This window comes from Telmatherina bonti (assembly GCF_933228915.1).
Source record: "Telmatherina bonti genome assembly, chromosome: 15".
NCBI lineage: Eukaryota > Metazoa > Chordata > Actinopteri > Atheriniformes > Telmatherinidae > Telmatherina > Telmatherina bonti.
The window spans coordinates 4130860-4152501 of NC_136613.1; the positions used below are offsets into that span (position 1 = coordinate 4130860).

Here is a 21642-nt window from a genome sequence, read left to right on the forward strand (position 1 = left end):
CAGCTAATCGCAGCTAGTTGCTGCTAGTTGCAGCTAATCGCATCTGGTGGCAGATAATCGCAGCTAGTTGCTGCTAACTGCAGCTAGTTGCTGCTAACTGCGGCTAGCCGCAGTTAATAGTAGCTAATGGCAGCTAATGGCAAGTAGTTGCAGCTAGTTGCAGCTAATGGCAGATAATCGCAGCTAATCGCAGTTAGTGGCAGCTAATCGCAGCTAGTTGCTGCTAGTTGCAGCTAATCGCATCTAGTGGCAGATAATCGCAGCTAGTTGCTGCTAACTACGGCTAGACGCAGTTAATAGTAGGTGATGGCAGCTAATCGCAGCTAGTTGCTGCTAGTTGCAGCTAATCGCATCTGGTGGCAGATAATCGCAGCTAGTTGCTGCTAACTGCAGCTAGTTGCTGCTAACTGCGGCTAGCCGCAGTTAATAGTAGCTAATGGCAGCTAATGGCAAGTAGTTGCAGCTAGTTGCAGCTAATGGCAGATAATCGCAGCTAATCGCAGTTAGTGGCAGCTAATCGCAGTTAGTGGCAGCTAATCGCAGCTAGTTGCTGCTAGTTGCAGCTAATCGCATCTGGTGGCAGATAATCGCAGCTAGTTGCTGCTAACTGCAGCTAGTTGCTGCTAACTGCAGCTAGCCGCAGTTAATAGTAGCTAATGGCAGCTAATGGCAAGTAGTTGCAGCTAGTTGCAGCTAATGGCAGATAATCGCAGCTAATCGCAGTTAGTGGCAGCTAATCGCAGCTAGTTGCTGCTAGTTGCAGCTAATCGCATCTAGTGGCAGATAATCGCAGCTAGTTGCTGCTAACTACGGCTAGACGCAGTTAATAGTAGGTGATGGCAGCTAATGGCAGCTAATGGCAGCTAGTTGCCGCTAGTTGCAGCTAGTAGCAGATAATCACATCTAATTGCAGCTAGTTGCAGCTAATCACAGCTATTTAATGGTTTTTCTAATCATGCAGCGTCTGCATGAGTTTGGTTCTGTCGTAAACACTGTGGGCTCAGTTTAGGTCCGGAGAAGCTCGAGGTTAAGAATGCAGCCACGCAGAGATACTCCCTTGTGATTGGTGCATAAACTAATGCCACTGGCTGCCATTGTAGCTCTAAAACAGAAAATACTTGCCAGAAGTGAAGCGAACCATCAGAAGAACCCAGTTCCTATGGAGTTTACCAGCCTGACTGCCGCCTGCCGGTCCGGAGAAGAAACTGCAACACAACGCTTTTACCCCACGTGCGAGGATAAACACACGCTACACACACAAGCCAAGTGAAGACAAACTTTTGTTTATTTTTGCAAAGTTCACTAAAATTGTTCAATGAAATATTTTTACTTGAAAAAACACAGAGACACTTCAAGCTGGAAGCTACGGCTCATATCTAATCCAGTCCACTAATCGCTAAAATAATTGGTGACTAGTTGATTAGTAAAATAATTGTTGGAGGTCAAGTACGAAGGAAAATTTCTCTGCTAAAACGTTTTTTTTCTGCAGTTTTTTGTCTGTAAATCACCCGTTGCTGAATCTGCATGCAAATAAACTCGCCTTGAATAAAAAGCCAAAAGTTTTGCTACCTTCTAGATCAGTGGTTCTCAACTGGTGGGTCCGGACCCGAAAGTGGGTCGCAGACCTGCTTTCAGTGGATCATGGATGTGTTGGCACTTTTCATGTTCTGCCTGAAAACATGGAAGGAACTGGAAGGTTTGAGTTACCGGATACTTTTATTAGTAAAACATTTTTTTTTTTTTTTTTTTTTTTAAACTCTACATTTTTATGTTTTTTGGAAAGTACTTCAACATTTATTTAAACACTAAATAAGTTTAACAAGTTAAACATTTTTATTGACTTGGGTTCACAGCTCGTCATTAAGGGGTGACGGTGGGTCACAAAGCCTCAGGTTTGCCGGCTGCCCAGTAACGACGCCACCTGCGCCGGAACACACCATCAGTAAGTAGCAACAACTTTAGCACTCTTTGCTAACGCAGGAACTTCTATGATTGGTCAGAGAGCTGCTGCATCGCACTGTTAACATTGGGAGTTACGAGACACATGAAATCTCTTTGGTAAACTATGGTGTCCCACAGGGGTCTGTTTTAGAGTCACTTTAGTGTAGTTTTACATAGTTTTGCTCACCTTTATGCCGATGACATACAGGTGTATTTACCTGATCCTGGCATGCTAAGTTCACTGCAAGTCTGCTCTTAAAACTGGACTTCATCTTATGATTTAACTGAGAGCTGGGTAGCATCGAGGTTTATTTACTTAAGTAAGAGTACTCAGAGAAGTTTTACTGCACCATACTTTTACTTGTAGGTAAGTAAATTTCTAAAGAAGAAATGCTACTTTTGTTCTGCTACACTTTTATAATAAACTCAGTACCTATTTTCTGTCACTTATTCACTTAGACTTATTTTTATCCTGTCACCAAGTTATATGAAATCTGATTGGTTTACATGCACATGTACTGTAGCAAAGGTTCCTTTCAGCCACTATCCGACATGCTGAACTTCATCTTCAGCATCCAGTTAAACCGTTATAAGAAATAAAAGAAATTGAATAATAAGTAATGATTTCAGCTATACAGAAGTAAAAACTGTGCAGTATGAGAAGGCTGAGATGCCACCAGAGTGAAAGTATTCTCATACAACTTGCTGCCTTTTGTGCAGGTTTCACTTTCTAGTTAAAATCAGGTTTATGTCTCTTTTCATTTCACTTCAAACAGCCTGAAAAGTCCCTGAACTTCAGTTACATGACTGATGGTTGTAGTTTTACTTTGAAGTACACAACTCAGTCCCAACTGCTTTTTTTGTGATATTTCTGGACAACAAACTGAATCAGAGATTCAAAGTCTGAAATCTGAATTTTTCTGGGTGTTAAGTCATTCAGATGGAGATAATCTGATTTACATCTGGAGCATGGAAGCATGCTCGATTACATAATTAGCTGTTGCATCCAGAGCTGCTCTCTGTCTGACATCTAAGCTCCTGTCAAACATCATTCTCCTCCAGTCTGCGCTCTTAATATAGAACATGGTCATGCACCCAGACAGTGTGTGGCCTTCTTTTGTTCTCTGGTAGTCATGAAGGAGGGTCAGCTGTTGCGTGGTGACCCAGATTTTAATCACTGAAAGCTGCATTCATGCACACATCAGTCGTGGTGGGGCTAAATGCGTCGTTTATTGATTCAGTTTGACAAATCTGTAAAGGTCAAAGGTGCAGCGAAAGTTAGCTCCCTGGTTCCGATGTAACGCAAATAAAAGACAGAATATGCTTTAATGTGAGCTGCAGCTCAACTGGTAGGAGCTGTGATAGGCTCAAAGGTTCTTTTACCACCATGTTCGAAACTGTAACATCAAGCACGAATCAAATCTACTCGTAAGTCAGAAAATCAAGTCAAACAAAAAACAAGTCAGGAAAGCAAGTCAGAAAATCAAGTCTGAAAAACAAGTCAGGAAAGTTTGTTAAATGAGTAAAACCTTGACACATTTCTCGCAGCTTCGATATGCTGCGTTTCCTGTGAAGCCGACTGAGTTAATCCATACTCGTACATCTGTACTTCTTGTTACACTTAGCGCCGTAGATCGCTCCAAACATCCCTCCAGCTGTTTTCACATGGACATGTGAGCAGATCTGCTTCAGAAGGTTCAGCTGGAGATGTGTTTCCAACCAGAGAGACGCCCAACATCAGCAGAAACATGGCGGTATGCATGCAGAAATGTTTCTGGATAGTCTTATGAGGCTGATATGTCATGGAGAGAAGGAAGCAAACGTTTGATCCAGAAAACTAATGTCTGTTTTTCAGGCCTGCCGGACCGAATACGAGCTGAAGGTCAAATCTGAAATGTACGTTTGCTGAGTTTGTTCTCAGCATGACAAAAGCAGACAGCGAAGACAAAAACACGGCAGCTTTGCTATTCCTCACAATGAGAACTACGCCTGAGTCAAACCGTCCTGCCGACTACCTGCAGCTCCACCATGCAGCGTCTCCAACGTAAACACCGACCCACGGTCCCTCGCCATCCAAAGTCCTGCATCTGTTAGAGCGCTGAGGCAGGAACGTGCTGAGATCAGGCTTCCAGCTGCTGTTGAAGAACCAACAACACGCTGGGATCAGGCTTCCAGCTGCTGGTGAAGAACCAACAACACGCTGGGATCAGGCTTCCAGCTGCTGGTGAAGAACCAACAACACTCTGGAATCAGGCTTCCAGCTGCTGGTGAAGAACCAACAACACGCTGGGATCAGGCTTCCAGCTGCTGGTGAAGAACCAACAACACTCTGGAATCAGGCTTCCAGCTGCTGGTGAAGAACCAACAACACGCTGGGATCGGGCTTCCAGCTGCTGGTGAAGAACCAACAACACGCTGGGATCGGGCTTCCAGCTGCTGGTGAAGAACCAACAACACTCTGGAATCAGGCTTCCAGCTGCTGGTGAAGAACCAACAACACGCTGGGATCGGGCTTCCAGCTGCTGGTGAAGAACCAACAACACTCTGGAATCAGGCTTCCAGCTGCTGGTGAAGAACCAACAACACGCTGGGATCAGGCTTCCAGCTGCTGGTGAAGAACCAACAACACTCTGGAATCAGGCTTCCAGCTGCTGGTGAAGAACCAACAACACGCTGGGATCGGGCTTCCAGCTGCTGGTGAAGAAACAACAACACGCTGGGATCGGGCTTCCAGCTGCTGGTGAAGAACCAACAACACGCTGGGATCGGGCTTCCAGCTGCTGGTGAAGAACCAACAACACTCTGGAATCAGGCTTCCAGCTGCTGGTGAAGAACCAACAACACGCTGGGATCGGGCTTCCAGCTGCTGGTGAAGAACCAACAACACGCTGGGATCAGGCTTCCAGCTGCTGGTGAAGAACCAACAACACGCTGGGATCAGGCTTCCAGCTGCTGGTGAAGAACCAACAACACGCTGGGATCAGGCTTCCAGCTGCTGGTGAAGAACCAACAACACGCTGGGATCGGGCTTCCAGCTGCTGGTGAAGAACCAACAACACTCTGGAATCAGGCTTCCAGCTGCTGGTGAAGAACCAACAACACGCTGGGATCAGGCTTCCAGCTGCTGGTGAAGAACCAACAACACGCTGGGATCAGGCTTCCAGCTGCTGGTGAAGAACCAACAACACTCTGGAATCAGGCTTCCAGCTGCTGGTGAAGAACCAACAACACGCTGGGATCAGGCTTCCAGCTGCTGGTGAAGAACCAACAACACGCTGGGATCGGGCTTCCAGCTGCTGGTGAAGAACCAACAACACGCTGGGATCGGGCTTCCAGCTGCTGGTGAAGAACCAACAACACGCTGGGATCGGGCTTCCAGCTGCTGGTGAAGAACCAACAACACGCTGGGATCAGGCTTCCAGCTGCTGGTGAAGAACCAACAACACGCTGGGATCCGGCTTCCAGCTGCTGGTGAAGAACCAACAACACGCTGGGATCCGGCTTCCAGCTGCTGGTGAAGAACCAACAACACGCTGGGATCAGGCTTCCAGCTGCTGGTGAAGAACCAACAACACGCTGGGATCAGGCTTCCAGCTGCTGGTGAAGAACCAACAACACGCTGGGATCGGGCTTCCAGCTGCTGGTGAAGAACCAACAACACGCTGGGATCGGGCTTCCAGCTGCTGGTGAAGAACCAACAACACGCTGGGATCGGGCTTCCAGCTGCTGGTGAAGAACCAACAACACGCTGGGATCGGGCTTCCAGCTGCTGGTGAAGAACCAACAACACGCTGGGATCGGGCTTCCAGCTGCTGGTGAAGAACCAACAACACGCTGGGATCGGGCTTCCAGCTGCTGGTGAAGAACCAACAACACGCTGGGATCGGGCTTCCAGCTGCTGGTGAAGAACCAACAACACGCTGGGATCGGGCTTCCAGCTGCTGGTGAAGAACCAACAACACGCTGGGATCGGGCTTCCAGCTGCTGGTGAAGAACCAACAACACGCTGGGATCGGGCTTCCAGCTGCTGGTGAAGAACCAACAACACGCTGGGATCGGGCTTCCAGCTGCTGGTGAAGAACCAACAACACGCTGGGATCGGGCTTCCAGCTGCTGGTGAAGAACCAACAACACGCTGGGATCGGGCTTCCAGCTGCTGGTGAAGAACCAACAACACGCTGGGATCGGGCTTCCAGCTGCTGGTGAAGAACCAACAACACGCTGGGATCGGGCTTCCAGCTGCTGGTGAAGAACCAACAACACGCTGGGATCAGGCTTCCAGCTGCTGGTGAAGAACCAACAACACGCTGGGATCGGGCTTCCAGCTGCTGGTGAAGAACCAACAACACGCTGGGATCGGGCTTCCAGCTGCTGGTGAAGAACCAACAACACGCTGGGATCGGGCTTCCAGCTGCTGGTGAAGAACCAACAACACGCTGGGATCAGGCTTCCAGCTGCTGGTGAAGAACCAACAACACGCTGGGATCGGGCTTCCAGCTGCTGGTGAAGAACCAACAACACGCTGGGATCGGGCTTCCAGCTGCTGGTGAAGAACCAACAACACGCTGGGATCAGGCTTCCAGCTGCTGGTGAAGAACCAACAACACGCTGGGATCAGGCTTCCAGCTGCTGGTGAAGAACCAACAACACGCTGGGATCGGGCTTCCAGCTGCTGGTGAAGAACCAACAACACGCTGGGATCAGGCTTCCAGCTGCTGGTGAAGAACCAACAACACTCTGGAATCAGGCTTCCAGCTGCTGGTGAAGAACCAACAACACGCTGGGATCGGGCTTCCAGCTGCTGGTGAAGAACCAACAACACGCTGGGATCGGGCTTCCAGCTGCTGGTGAAGAACCAACAACACGCTGGGATCAGGCTTCCAGCTGCTGGTGAAGAACCAACAACACGCTGGGATCGGGCTTCCAGCTGCTGGTGAAGAACCAACAACACTCTGGAATCAGGCTTCCAGCTGCTGGTGAAGAACCAACAACACGCTGGGATCAGGCTTCCAGCTGCTGGTGAAGAACCAACAACACTCTGGAATCAGGCTTCCAGCTGCTGGTGAAGAACCAACAACACGCTGGGATCGGGCTTCCAGCTGCTGGTGAAGAACCAACAACACGCTGGGATCGGGCTTCCAGCTGCTGGTGAAGAACCAACAACACGCTGGGATCGGGCTTCCAGCTGCTGGTGAAGAACCAACAACACGCTGGGATCGGGCTTCCAGCTGCTGGTGAAGAACCAACAACACGCTGGGATCGGGCTTCCAGCTGCTGGTGAAGAACCAACAACACGCTGGGATCGGGCTTCCAGCTGCTGGTGAAGAACCAACAACACGCTGGGATCGGGCTTCCAGCTGCTGGTGAAGAACCAACAACACGCTGGGATCGGGCTTCCAGCTGCTGGTGAAGAACCAACAACACGCTGGGATCGGGCTTCCAGCTGCTGGTGAAGAACCAACAACACGCTGGGATCGGGCTTCCAGCTGCTGGTGAAGAACCAACAACACGCTGGGATCGGGCTTCCAGCTGCTGGTGAAGAACCAACAACACGCTGGGATCGGGCTTCCAGCTGCTGGTGAAGAACCAACAACACGCTGGGATCAGGCTTCCAGCTGCTGGTGAAGAACCAACAACACGCTGGGATCGGGCTTCCAGCTGCTGGTGAAGAACCAACAACACGCTGGGATCGGGCTTCCAGCTGCTGGTGAAGAACCAACAACACGCTGGGATCGGGCTTCCAGCTGCTGGTGAAGAACCAACAACACGCTGGGATCAGGCTTCCAGCTGCTGGTGAAGAACCAACAACACGCTGGGATCGGGCTTCCAGCTGCTGGTGAAGAACCAACAACACGCTGGGATCGGGCTTCCAGCTGCTGGTGAAGAACCAACAACACGCTGGGATCAGGCTTCCAGCTGCTGGTGAAGAACCAACAACACGCTGGGATCAGGCTTCCAGCTGCTGGTGAAGAACCAACAACACGCTGGGATCGGGCTTCCAGCTGCTGGTGAAGAACCAACAACACGCTGGGATCAGGCTTCCAGCTGCTGGTGAAGAACCAACAACACTCTGGAATCAGGCTTCCAGCTGCTGGTGAAGAACCAACAACACGCTGGGATCGGGCTTCCAGCTGCTGGTGAAGAACCAACAACACGCTGGGATCGGGCTTCCAGCTGCTGGTGAAGAACCAACAACACGCTGGGATCAGGCTTCCAGCTGCTGGTGAAGAACCAACAACACGCTGGGATCGGGCTTCCAGCTGCTGGTGAAGAACCAACAACACGCTGGGATCGGGCTTCCAGCTGCTGGTGAAGAACCAACAACACGCTGGGATCGGGCTTCCGGCTGCTGGTGAAGAACCAACAACACGCTGGGATCAGGCTTCCGGCTGCTGGTGAAGAACCAACAACACGCTGGGATCAGGCTTCCGGCTGCTGGTGAAGAACCAACAACACGCTGGGATCGGGCTTCCAGCTGCTGGTGAAGAACCAACAACACGCTGGGATCGGGCTTCCAGCTGCTGGTGAAGAACCAACAACACGCTGGGATCAGGCTTCCAGCTGCTGGTGAAGAACCAACAACACGCTGGGATCGGGCTTCCAGCTGCTGGTGAAGAACCAACAACACGCTGGGATCGGGCTTCCAGCTGCTGGTGAAGAACCAACAACACGCTGGGATCGGGCTTCCAGCTGCTGGTGAAGAACCAACAACACGCTGGGATCGGGCTTCCAGCCAACCTGCAGTTCCCCCTTCATCCACCAGGGGCTCCACAGCAAATCCCCATAGACTCCCATGTTAAAAAGATCAGCTTCACAGCAGGAATAAACATGTTTACAGCAGGAATAAACATGTTTACAGCAGAAATAAACATGTTTACAGCAGGAATAAACATGTTTACAGCAGGAATAAACATGTTTACAGCAGGAATAAACATGTTTACAGCAGAAAGAAACATGTTTACAGCAGGAATAAACATGTTTACAGCAGGAATAAACATGTTTACAGCAGAAATAAACATGTTTACAGCAGAAATAAACATATTTACAGCAGGAATAAACATGTTCACAGCAGAAATAAACATGTTTACAGCAGGAATAAACATGTTTACAGCAGGAATAAAAATGTTTACAGCAGGAATAAACATGTTTACAGCAGTAATTAACATGTTTACAGCGGGAATAAACATGTTTACAGCAGAAATATGTTTACAGCAGGAATAAACAACGGTTTAACTGGGAACAGACCGGTAACATGACTGGTTTAACTGGGAACAGACCAGTAACCTGACTGGTTTAACTGGGAACAGACCAGTAACATGCTCCTTAATCTGCAGCTCAGAATTCAGAGAATCCGAAGGGATCTCTGTACGCCGGTGATCTTCTGCATTAAAAGCAGATGTGATTCTTTGACTGTCAGATAACAGCAACATGATGACAGTCCGAACTTTTCTTGACCTTTCAGGTCCTTTTAACCGTTTCTGCCTCCGTTCCCGTCGTTTTAACATCGCAGGAATTTCCTGAAAATTTGTTTTAACAAACTGAAATTTAAGTTTTCCTTCAAGCTCAACAGGATAAAGTTCCCGTCCGTTCAGGTCATTTACAGCGTGTCTTCATCCTCTTATTTCTCCAGGAATGATGAATACCAGAGTGGTGCTGATGGAGCTGCTGCAGGACCAGGATGCAGGGTCCGACCGGGACTCGGGGGTCTGACCGGGACTCGCGGGTCCGACCGGGACTCGCAGGTCCGACCGGGACTCGCAGGTCCAACCGGGACTCGCAGGTCCAACCGGGACTCGGGGGTCCGACCGGGACTCGCAGGTCCGACCGGGACTCGCAGGTCCGACCGGGACTCGGGGTCCAACCGGGACTCGGGGTCCAACCGGGACTCGGGGGTCCGACTGGGACTCGCGGGTCTGACCGGGACTCGGGGGTCTGACCGGGACTCGCAGGTCCGACCGGGACTCGCAGGTCCGACCAGGACTCGCGGTCCTGAACCTCCCTGCCTGCTTACTACACATGCGTTTTCCAGTCAGAACAAACAGGGGACAGTAACAGTAAAGCTCCAGTAGAAGCCACTGGAACGGGGGAGGAGGGGGAGGAATGTCTCACCTCTGAAGTAGCTCTTGACCCTCAGGTATCCAACGCTGAGGCGGAGCACCGACAGCTTGTCCAGACGGGACCGGATCTCCTCGGGGAAGGGCAGGAGGTCCATCAGCCGGTCCAGCTCGCCGTTCAGGCGATCCCGATGCCGCTTCGAGGGGTTGGATTTGACTACTTCATTGGTGTCAGGGATCTTCTTCCTGAGGGAGGGGGAGGAGTTATTCAGGCTCGCCAACAGGAAGTCCCGACACGCCAAGGACGAGTCAACACGCGCCATGCCGCCGTCAGACCAGTTAAAGCCCAGTTTGACCAGTCAGCAGGGCTGTGACGATGTGTTTTAGTCCCGATTCAGATTCTGATTTTTTTGGCGCCGATTCCATTTAAATTGCGATTCTCACAATTCTTCGCTGATTTTTGTAGATTAAAAACAGAAAATGTATCAAACTTTTTGTTTTGCTCGTCATTTTTCTAGATTTCAGTTGGAAAAACAACCCAGCAGCCAGACCGCCATTCTGCTGCTGTAACGCCCAAGAAGACACGTTAAAGATCAATAAAAACTATAAAAATGACTAAACTTTTGTAATGGATTATTTTTAGTTATTGGAAAAAAATATTTACACATATATATATATATATATATATATATATATATATATATATATATATATATATATATATATGTGTGTGTGTGTGTGTGTGTGTGTGTGTGTGTGTGTGTGTGTGTGTGTGTGTGTGTGTGTGTGTGTGTGTGTTCTCTGGAATGTCATTCGTCCTGAAGGAAAGCTGACAACTCAGACCGGAGCCACACTGACGTGCTGCCGCTCCAACAGTGCTGAAACAAACAAAACTACATATATACAAAAATAATGTTGGTTTAAAATATTAAATTAAAATCTTAAAAAAATAATTAAATTAAATAATTAAATAATGAAATTAAATAACTGATAGAATAAAATGAAATATGTGGTTCATCTGGTCCAGAAGAGTCTCACTTCATCTGGAAATTAAGTTTATTAAAGTTAAAATAATTACAAATTAGGAAGGAAATCAGTAATAACCTTCACATTATTAATACTATTTCATCTGCAGCAACCTTGGAGACGTCTGTAGAAGCTGCTTCCTGATTGGACCGTTTCTGTCCTGTCCTGCTTTCTGATTGGACTGTTTCTGTCCTGTCCTGCTTTCTGATTGGACTGTTTCTGTCCTGTCCTGCTTTCTGATTGGACTGTTTCTGTCCTGTCCTGCTTTCTGATTGGACCGTTTCTGTCATGTCCTGCTTTCTGATTGGACCGTTTCTGTCCTGTCCTCCCAGTTAACCAACATAACAGCTTCATCTGAACCTTCAACCTGTATTTTAGACCCCATCTCAACCAGATTATTCTAGGAAATATGTTTCTTAATCAATTCATCTGTACTGGACCAGATCAATTCATATCTATTAACAGGACATGTCCCTCAATATTTTAGACAGCTGTTGTCAGTCCAGCTGTGTAAATAATCTGGATGCATTAATCTGGCTTCCAGTACCACAGAGAGGAACCTTGGAGTTCTTCTGGACCAGGATTTGAAGGACATCTCTGATGTGCTGAGAGTCCCAGAAGCAGGCAGGAATACTGACGAAGAGGATGGACCTTCTGTCCAGCTGGTTTTCTTCTACTGTCACTGAGTCAAAGTCCCTGCATTCAGGTGGTCTCTTTCCACTGACACTGGGAACACTGGGACCACTGGGAACACTGGGACCACTGGGAACACTGGGACCAGTTGGAACACTGGGACCACTGGGACCACTGGGAACACTGGGAACACTGGGAACACTGGGACCAGTGGGACCACTGGGACCACTGGGAACACTGGGAACACTGGGAACACTGGGACCACTGGGAACACTGGGACCAGTGGGACCACTGGGACCAGTGGGACCACTGGGAACACTGGGACCAGTGGGACCAGTGGGACCACTGGGAACACTGGGACCACTGGGACCAGTGGGAACACTGGGACCACTGGGAACACTGGGACCAGTTGGAACACTGGGACCACTGGGACCACTGGGACCACTGGGACCAGTGGGAACACTGGGACCACTGGGACCACTGGGACCACTGGGAACACTGGGAACACTGGGACCACTGGGAACACTGGGACCACTTGGAACACTGGGACCACTGGGAACACTGGGACCACTGGGAACACTGGGAACACTGGGACCACTGGGACCAGTTGGAACACTGGGACCACTGGGAACACTGGGAACAGTGGGAACACTGGGACCACTGGGAACACTGGGACCAGTGGGAACACTGGGAACACTGGGACCACTGGGACCAGTTGGAACACTGGGACCACTGGGAACACTGGGACCACTGGGAACACTGGGACCAGTTGGAACACTGGGACCACTGGGACCACTGGGACCACTGGGACCAGTGGGAACACTGGGACCACTGGGACCACTGGGACCACTGGGAACACTGGGAACACTGGGACCACTGGGAACACTGGGACCACTTGGAACACTGGGACCACTGGGACCACTGGGAACACTGGGACCACTGGGACCAGTTGGAACACTGGGACCACTGGGAACAGTGGGAACAGTGGGAACACTGGGACCACTGGGAACACTGGGACCAGTGGGAACACTGGGACCACTTGGAACACTGGGACCACTGGGAACACTGGGACCACTGGGACCAGTTGGAACACTGGGACCACTTGGAACACTGGGACCACTGGGACCACTGGGAACACTGGGACCACTGGGACCAGTTGGAACACTGGGACCACTGGGAACACTGGGAACAGTGGGAACACTGGGACCACTGGGACCACTGGGACCACTGGGACCACTGGGACCAGTGGGAACACTGGGACCACTGGGACCAGTGGGAACACTGGGACCAGTTGGAACACTGGGACCACTGGGAACACTGGGACCAGTTGGAACACTGGGACCAGTGGGAACACTGGGACCAGTGGGAACACTGGGACCAGTTGAAACACTAAGACCACTGGGACCACTGTTCCCAGTGGAACCAGTTGGATTAGTCGGTCACTTTAAAAGGGGGGGGGGGGGGGGGGGGGGGGGGGGGGGGGGTATTAGGTGGAGTCCTACCAAAGCCCTGTTAGGCCAAAAATAAGTCTGATATGCATTTATATTATTATGTTTTTTTATGTTTGTTTATTTTTTATTTTTATTTGTATTTTCTATTTTATTTATCTATTTTTTTCACAATTTGTCTATTTATTATTTATTATTTCCAAGTTTGTCTCGCTTCGCAAACATTTAATTGCAGACCTGTAGATGTTGCATATTTGTGTTTCTTGAGGGGGGGGGGGGGGGGGGGGGGGGGTCATACAATAACTCATTTCATGCAGCATTTTTATTGGTCACAAAAGAAATGATGTCGCAGATGATTTCCAAACACCATAACAGAGTGAAACACTGCGGGGGGGTGACGACTGGATGAATCAGCTGCGAACCATGTCTGGAAGTGTCCGGATGCCACACTGTTGTGCAAATAAAGCTGGGTGGAAAATGTGCAGACTGATGACAGAAAAACTGATGAATAATAAATAAAGAAACAAATAAAATATTAAAGATGTTAATAAATACATTTAATGTCAGTTTGTGCAAAAAGCAAAATGAGAATGAGAAAATAAAACATATTTCTATGTAAAAGAGGAAAATACATCAAATATATATAAAAACTGAATCAAACTAAATTAAATTTCAGGTAATTCTGAAAAATAAAATAAATTCTAGTGAAAGTTTCGGACAAAGCTGAGAAAAATCTCCCTGAAAGGTGGCGGGACTGGGATTTTATCGTCACGGCAACAGAAAGCAGAAGGACACATTTCCTCCCTTCACGTTGTTTTTAAAGCAGAAGTGACACCCGAGCCGTACGAAGACACCGAGCTGAACCTGCTCAGACCTGTTTCAGCGAACGCATACCTCCCAGGCCGGGTTGAGTCAACATGACAGGAGAGGAGCTCTGGATTCTCTCAGCCGACCCGAAGCCACAAGCAGCTGACTTCGTCTCAAAGCAAAGATCCGAGAGAAAAACACGACTTAACGGTTCTTTCTGAGCCCTTTTCAACAGGGGAGCTGTTCTTCCCCCAAACGTCTCTTTTTACAGAAACTTCCCGTAATGACAGGCTATTATGTTTCCTCCCTGGCCGCTGAAGTCGCCCGCTGCCCTCTTACCCGGCTCTGATCTCACTGTGAAGAAATGCAGAGACAAAAGCCAGCATTCACAGCGCTTTTTTCCTCCTTGGTCAGCAGGATCACGGGGCTGAGCAGCAGACATCAGGGTGCTCTTCGCTCTCTATCAGCTTTCCTGATCTCTGCTGGATGACGGCCTCCGTGGCCGACCTCAGCTCCGACACATCTCTGCCCGATTCGGAGGGATGAGTCTCTGGATGGAGACGAAGCCGGCGATAAACACACTGAACAACAGTTTATACAAGCCGCCTCCGGCTTCCAAGAACCTCCCAGACTGGAGAGAAAAAACAGGACCAAAGCCCGTTCACTTTAAACTTCTAAGGTTCTGGTTCTCCTTGGGTTTAAGCCCAGCTGGTGGTCTGGACCCAGCAACAAGTCAGAACCAGTGAGAGAGTTTAAGTGACTTCAGTAAACAGAAACAGATATTCTGTTTAACGGCAGACACTTTTATACAAAACACTGAGAGGTGTAGGATGGCCGATACCGGAGGGTTCCACCAGGGGGCGCAACAGAGAGCGCAGAACACATAGAGACACCAAAGTAGTACGAAGGAAACAAGACTAAACCCGCATCAGGAAGCCGTTGGACAGGGGACCGTTTTCACTGCTGCACCACTAAACCTGCAGCAGGAAGCCGTTGGACAGGGGACCGTTTTCACTGCTGCACCACTAAACCTGCAGCAGGAAGCTGTTGGACAGGGGACCGTTTTCACTGCTGCACCACTAAACCTGCAGCAGGAAGCTGTTGGACGGGGGGACCGTTTTCACTGCTGCACCACTAAACCTGCAGCAGGAAGCTGTTGGACAGGGGACCGTTTTCACTGCTGCACCACTAAACCTGCAGCAGGAAGCCGTTGGACAGGGGACCGTTTTCACTGCTGCACCACTAAACCTGCAGCAGGAAGCTGTTGGACAGGGGGACCGTTTTCACTGCTGCACCACTAAACCTGCAGCAGGAAGCTGTTGAACAGGGGGACCGTTTTCACTGCTGCACCACTAAACCCGCATCAGGAAGCCGTTGGACAGGGGACCGTTTTCACTGCTGCACCACTAAACCTGCAGCAGGAAGCTGTTGGACGGGGGGACCGTTTTCACTGCTGCACCACTAAACCTGCAGCAGGAAGCTGTTGGACAGGGGGACCGTTTTCACTGCTGCACCACTAAACCTGCAGCAGGAAGCTGTTGGACGGGGGGACCGTTTTCACTGCTGCACCACTAAACCTGCAGCAGGAAGCTGTTGAACAGGGGGACCGTTTTCACTGCTGCACCACTAAACCCGCATCAGGAAGCTGTTGGACAGGGGACCGTTTTCACTGCTGCACCACTAAACCTGCAGCAGGAAGCTGTTGGACGGGGGGACCGTTTTCACTGCTGCACCACTAAACCTGCAGCAGGAAGCTGTTGGACAGGGGGACCGTTTTCACTGCTGCACCACTAAACCCGCATCAGGAAGCCGTTGGACAGGGGACCGTTTTCACTGCTGCACCACTAAACCTGCAGCAGGAAGCTGTTGGACGGGGGGACCGTTTTCACTGCTGCACCACTAAACCTGCAGCAGGAAGCTGTTGGACAGGGGACCGTTTTCACTGCTGCACCACTAAACCTGCAGCAGGAAGCTGTTGGACAGGGGACCGTTTTCACTGCTACACCACTAAACCTGCAGCAGGAAGCTGTTGGACGGGGGGACCGTTTTCACTGCTGCACCACTAAACCTGCAGCAGGAAGCTGTTGGACAGGGGACCGTTTTCACTGCTGCACCACTAAACCTGCAGCAGGAAGCTGTTGGACAGGGGGACCGTTTTCACTGCTGCACCACTAAACCTGCAGCAGGAAGCTGTTGGACAGGGGACCGTTTTCACTGCTGCACCACTAAACCTGCAGCAGGAAGCTGTTGGACAGGGGGACCGTTTTCACTGCTGCACCACTAAACCTGCAGCAGGAAGCTGTTGGACAGGGGGACCGTTTTCACTGCTGCACCACTAAACCTGCAGCAGGAAGCTGTTGGACAGGGGACCGTTTTCACTGCTGCACCACTAAACCTGCAGCAGGAAGCTGTTGGACAGGGGACCGTTTTCACTGCTGCACCACTAAACCTGCAGCAGGAAGCTGTTGGACGGGGGGACCGTTTTCACTGCTGCACCACTAAACCTGCAGCAGGAAGCTGTTGGACGGGGGGACCGTTTTCACTGCTGCACCATTAAACCTGCAGCAGGAAGCTGTTGGACGGGGGGACCGTTTTCACTGCTGCACCATTAAACCTGCAGCAGGAAGCTGTTGGACGGGGGGACCGTTTTCACTGCTGCACCATTAAACCTGCAGCAGGAAGCTGTTGGACGGGGGGACCGTTTTCACTGCTGCACCATTAAACCTGCAGCAGGAAGCTGTTGGACGGGGGGACCGTTTTCACTGCTGCACCATTAAACCTGCAGCAGGAAAGTTTTTAAATCAAAGTCTGGATCAAATTAAATCTTTTGATTAGGATCAGCATGAATGAAAACACAGATTCCAAAATACAGGAACAAATAACCATGAACAGATACTTTCCGTTACTGTTAACGGTATCATATAAATATTGTACTGGTATTGTGTGTGGTAAAGTATATCAATTGTGTTTGGTACAGTATAATATGATTGTATTAGTATCATATTAGTTTTAAATATGTATTGTATGTAGTATCATATCGGTTTCGTATCGGTATGATGTAATGTCAGGATGGTATAGTAACAGTATTCTGTTGGTATATTGGTTTTGTATTTGTAACATATCATGTTTGGTATAGTACTGGTATAATATCGCATATTGTTATTGTATAAGTAACGTGTTGGTATTGTGTCGTATTGGCAATACTTGCCTAGTTTCACTTTGTACTTGATCAATACTAAAAGTTGCTGGATCACTCTGACCGATATATCAATACTTTTCTAATTCAGTCTCTAACACCTCAATTTATGTTATTAACATATTAATGTTGATAATGTATTACTATTATAAATGTTTACTATGTTTTAATTATATCATTATAATACTTATTTATACAATAAACGTTATTTTCAATATCTATTTTACAATTTTTGTTATTATTATGTTTAATATCCAGTCATAGAATTTTTTTCAGTTCATTTCCACAGAGTTCATTTTATTTCTACATATAATTATGAATAACGTCGGGTTTTCGGGGTTGTTTTGATTTTCTGCCTCCATCCTTCATGCTTCATGCTAAAGCTGCTGTCGCTTTCTGAAATAATCTCACGCTGCAATGTCTCTAACCTATAGTCAACTTTCTCTGCTGCATGTACACACACGCACACACACACATTATCGCTGTGTTGTGTGTGAGGGTTCAATCAGCTTGGTAAACTATAATTAACCCAGATTGTCAAACGGAGAAGTTTTCCCAGCAGCCAGCAGGAATGCGGCTGATAACAGCCAACAAAAGATAAGAAAGAACAAAAACAGGTTGAGGGGGAGTTTATGCAGCGTTGATTCATGCTGCTCAACAAAGACGGCTTTTAGCGTCCGTTCCACCAAAGTGACTAAGACCAGGCCGTCTCCTGGAGGAAGGAGGACGGCGGCGCGCTCTGCAGGCGTCCCTGCTAATAAAAAGGGGAATGTGGACGCCGTGGAATGCCCCTGTGTAGTGACCACAGCGTTTTACGGTCCGCCTCAATGCTGCCTTTGTGCAGCGAAGCCCAGCCGGCCATCCAGGAAACCTCAGCCCCACAGACGTCTGCACACAGGCTGCCTCTTTATTTTGGGATTTACAGGGAGCAGCCGGGTCCATCGGAGAGGAGGAGGACACCTTCGCCTCATCTCGCTGCAGTTCACATGGCTGTGGTACAGATTCACAAAGCAAAAGAAGAACCAAGCCAAGTCCGCCACACTCAACCCACCGCTTTGTACAGAGGCTTCCCATCACAGATAGAAAGACTGAACTCAGTCACCAAGTTCACATTTTAGGATTTCTCGTGGACAGAGGAAAGCAGTTAGGTATGCAAATATACTTCCTCTTTATAAAAACATGAAAGGCTTAGCTCCGCCTTCTCCTGGTTCTTTCTGATACGACTGGTAAAAATGAAAAAATAAAAAGACGAGCCGAATAACGTTCCTTCAAGCATCAGGATGTGATCAAGCATATGTCTGATTTAGTCTGGTTTAAAACTGAATACGGTAGTTAGCATGTTAGTTAGCATGTTAGCCTGTTGGTGTTAGCATGCTCGTGTTAGCCTGTTTGTGCTAGCATGCTCGTGTTAGCCTGTTGGTGTTAGCATGCTCGTGTTAGCCTGTTGCTGTTAGCATGCTCGCGTTAGCCTGTTGCTGTTAGCATGCTCGCGTTAGCCTGTTGCTGTTAGCATGCTCGCGTTAGCCTGTTGCTGTTAGCATGCTCGCGTTAGCCTGTTGCTGTTAGCATGCTCGCGTTAGCCTGTTGCTGTTAGCATGCTAATGTGAGCAAGTTGATGTTAGCATGCTAATGTGAGCCTGTTGGTGTTAGCATGCTAATATTAGCCTGTAGGTGTTAGCATGCTCATGTGAGCAAGTTGGTGTTAGCATGCTAATGTGAGCCTGTTGGTGTTAGCATGCTGGTGTTAGCCTGTTGGTGTTAGCATGCTAATGTGAGCCTGTTGGTCTTAGCATGCTCATGTGAGCAAGTTGGTGTTAGCATGGTAATGTGAGCCTGTTGGTGTTAGCATGCTTGTGTTAGCCTGTTAGTGTTAGCATGCTTGTGTTAGCATGTTGGTGTTAGCCTGTTCTTAGTCCTTGTTCTTATATCCACATCAAATCCCGTCTCTATGTCCATGTCAGATCCTGTCCCTATGTCATTTTATGTCCATCTCCACAGCAACGTAACATCCTGTCCCTATGTCTTGTGTGTACCATGTGCAGGTCAGATTCCAAACTTGAACCGAACAGCTGAACCCAATGAGATGTCCACTCCTGAACGACTGCCTGATGGACCCCAAATAATCTGGAAATTAGGCAGTTTGCTTCTCTGAGTTCTGATGTCTTTCCTCCTCTGCACTGTGTTGACGCACACCAACTCCATTGTCTCCATTCTGACTTTCAGCTTTTCTTCAAATAATAATAAAGTATAATATTCAATGTTGCCCATCAGAGGATAAATTTACAGACGTCTTACACCTAATAAGAAGAACAAAGTGCTTCACTTTTATATCATCCCAATAAACCCAAACTAAAAACTGAAAGAAAACAGACTCTCATTTACGGGGTTTTTATCTTCATACATCTGACATCTCTGCTTGCAAGAAACTTGCTTATCTTTAATAAAGTTTTAAAGGCTACGAAGACAAAACAATGGGGGGAAGGGCAACAGGCACGCTGCCAGCCTGAACTTGAGCACCCCCTAAAAAAAGCCACAAACCACACGACACGTTCATTTACAAGGTATTAATAGATGTTTCTGCCACATATTGATGGAAAAGTAGTCAATCAGCAGTGAAAATAGTTACTTTTTCAAAATAAATTTACTTTAGAAATTATTTAGAATAAAACTAACATTTTAAAAGTCACATAAAAATGAAAAGTGAGTGGAAGGAAACTGTTGTGAAAACAACTGGAGCCAAAAAAGCAAAACAAACATATAAACAAATAAAAACAACAGGTGGGTTTGATTTCTGTCAAAATGATCATTTACTCGTTTCATTTGTGAATATTTAGAAGCGATTTTTGTGTAAAAGTTTTTAATGGCGCCTAATTTTAGTCTTCAAAACGTTAAAAAGTGACAATAAACAAGAGGAGAAAGTCGGAGCAGCAAACTGCCAGCGCGAGCCCGGATCAGATGACAATAACACGGTCTGAGGCCGCGCGCCCCCGCCTCCAGATCCCGCCCACCATGGCCAGGCCCCGCCTTTATGACCCGCCTCCACGGCCAACCACCGTCCACAGGCCCCGCCTTCCTTCTCCATGTCCCGCCCCTCATGGCCAGTCCCCGCCTTCTGCACCGCCTCCAGGCCCCGCCCTCCCCGGAGCATCGCGTGAGAGCAGCAGCCGACTATCCAACTTGATTGTGATTAATGCGCGAGGGCAAGATGTCCGTGCCAGATCCAGCAGCTCGACGCATTCTTAAGGTGGTCCGAAGAGCAGCGGAGAGCTCGACTCGGAGAAGCCACCTCCGAGCCGCGCGCGGCATCACCGCACATCCAAAACGTCCCCGGTGAACTTCTGGAGGCGAACAGTCAGAAAGTTAACATGTCGACTGGAAAAGTCCGCGGCAGCTTCTGCTCCACCTTAATTCATAACCTGATTATGAGCTGATCGACTTTCCATACTTTCAGGCCGAATGTTAGCCCTCACTTCTGTGTAACTCTACGCCGCAAGTTAGTTCCAGGTCACTCCGAACGACTTTTACCCAAAAAAACTTGACATTAACCCTGAAAAGCTTCCAGGTCATGAGGAGAAGAGCCGCGTGAGGAGGGGAAACTTACTGCTTGAGGACGGGCTTCTTCCTCTTCTTGTTGGCGTAGATTCCAGGGTTGCCCAACATGGTGTCGCTCGGTTCGGCTCAACGTTTGTGTCCGGCCTGTCTGCGCTCAGCTCCGGCTGCTCTGCTGGTTCCTCACGGTGACGCTCCGCGCTCCTCCGCCGGGGCACGCGGCCTCACATCCCCATGCGGCGCCTTAAACCAGAAAAGCTCAGAAAGCGGCCGGCTGCGCGGAGTTTCGGTGGCGCTTTGACAGCTCCCGGGGGCGGTCACTGCTCCTGACCTTGGTCGGTGCGGTGCGGGAGAGGAAATGGAAGTAAAGAAAAGTTTGGCTCCGAATCCAGACCACGTCCAGCCTCCTCTCTCTGGATAAACAACGCCGCCTTATTATTACTATACGGAGTCACTGGAGTTTTTCTCTCTCTCTCTCTCTCTCTCTCTCTCTCTCTCTCTCTCTCTCACACACACACACTCACACACACACACACACGCGGGGCGTTTTCAGGAAATGTGTACAGTCTGCAGGAGCTGCTTTTTAAGGTGGACTGACGTGTTTTTTCTAAGAAAAAAAAAAAGTTTTGTAACATCAAAAATGGGTTGAGATTTTTTTTAGCTGTGATTTTTTTTTTACAAAAGCGCAAATTTACACAAACATTGAAAAAAAATTCCATTTAAAACTGAATAAAAACCTGAATGAATGCTGCGAAATGAGTGTTTTAGTGGGACAAAGTTAGAAAAGTTACAAAAGGCAGAACAATAGTGGGAAAACAGGAACAGCAATAAAAATCAGCTATCATCCTAAAACACGTGACTTCTGATTACAATAACACACAGAAACATGTTAACATGCTATTTTTATCCAGATTAATGACGCAGGGTGGAAATGGCTGAATAATCCTTCACTTCAAGGATTATTCAATTATCCTTTATAAATATTATA

General features: G+C 48.6%; 1 protein-coding gene across 1 annotated transcript in view; it reads right to left on the minus strand.

The window, feature by feature from the left end:
- The window catches only part of LOC306766618 (aryl hydrocarbon receptor-like), a 38836-nt gene extending 17714 nt beyond the window's left edge, over positions 1 to 21122 (minus strand). Inside the window, exons 1-2 of the mRNA XM_079254420.1 lie at positions 20707 to 21122; positions 10051 to 10241 (exon numbers count right to left, since the gene is read on the minus strand). Of these exons, the coding sequence (XP_079110546.1) occupies positions 10051 to 10241; positions 20707 to 20765 (250 nt within the window). The 5' untranslated portion in view covers positions 20766 to 21122. The remainder of the gene's footprint in view (positions 1 to 10050; positions 10242 to 20706) is intronic.
- Between the last annotated feature and the right edge of the window lie 520 nt (positions 21123 to 21642).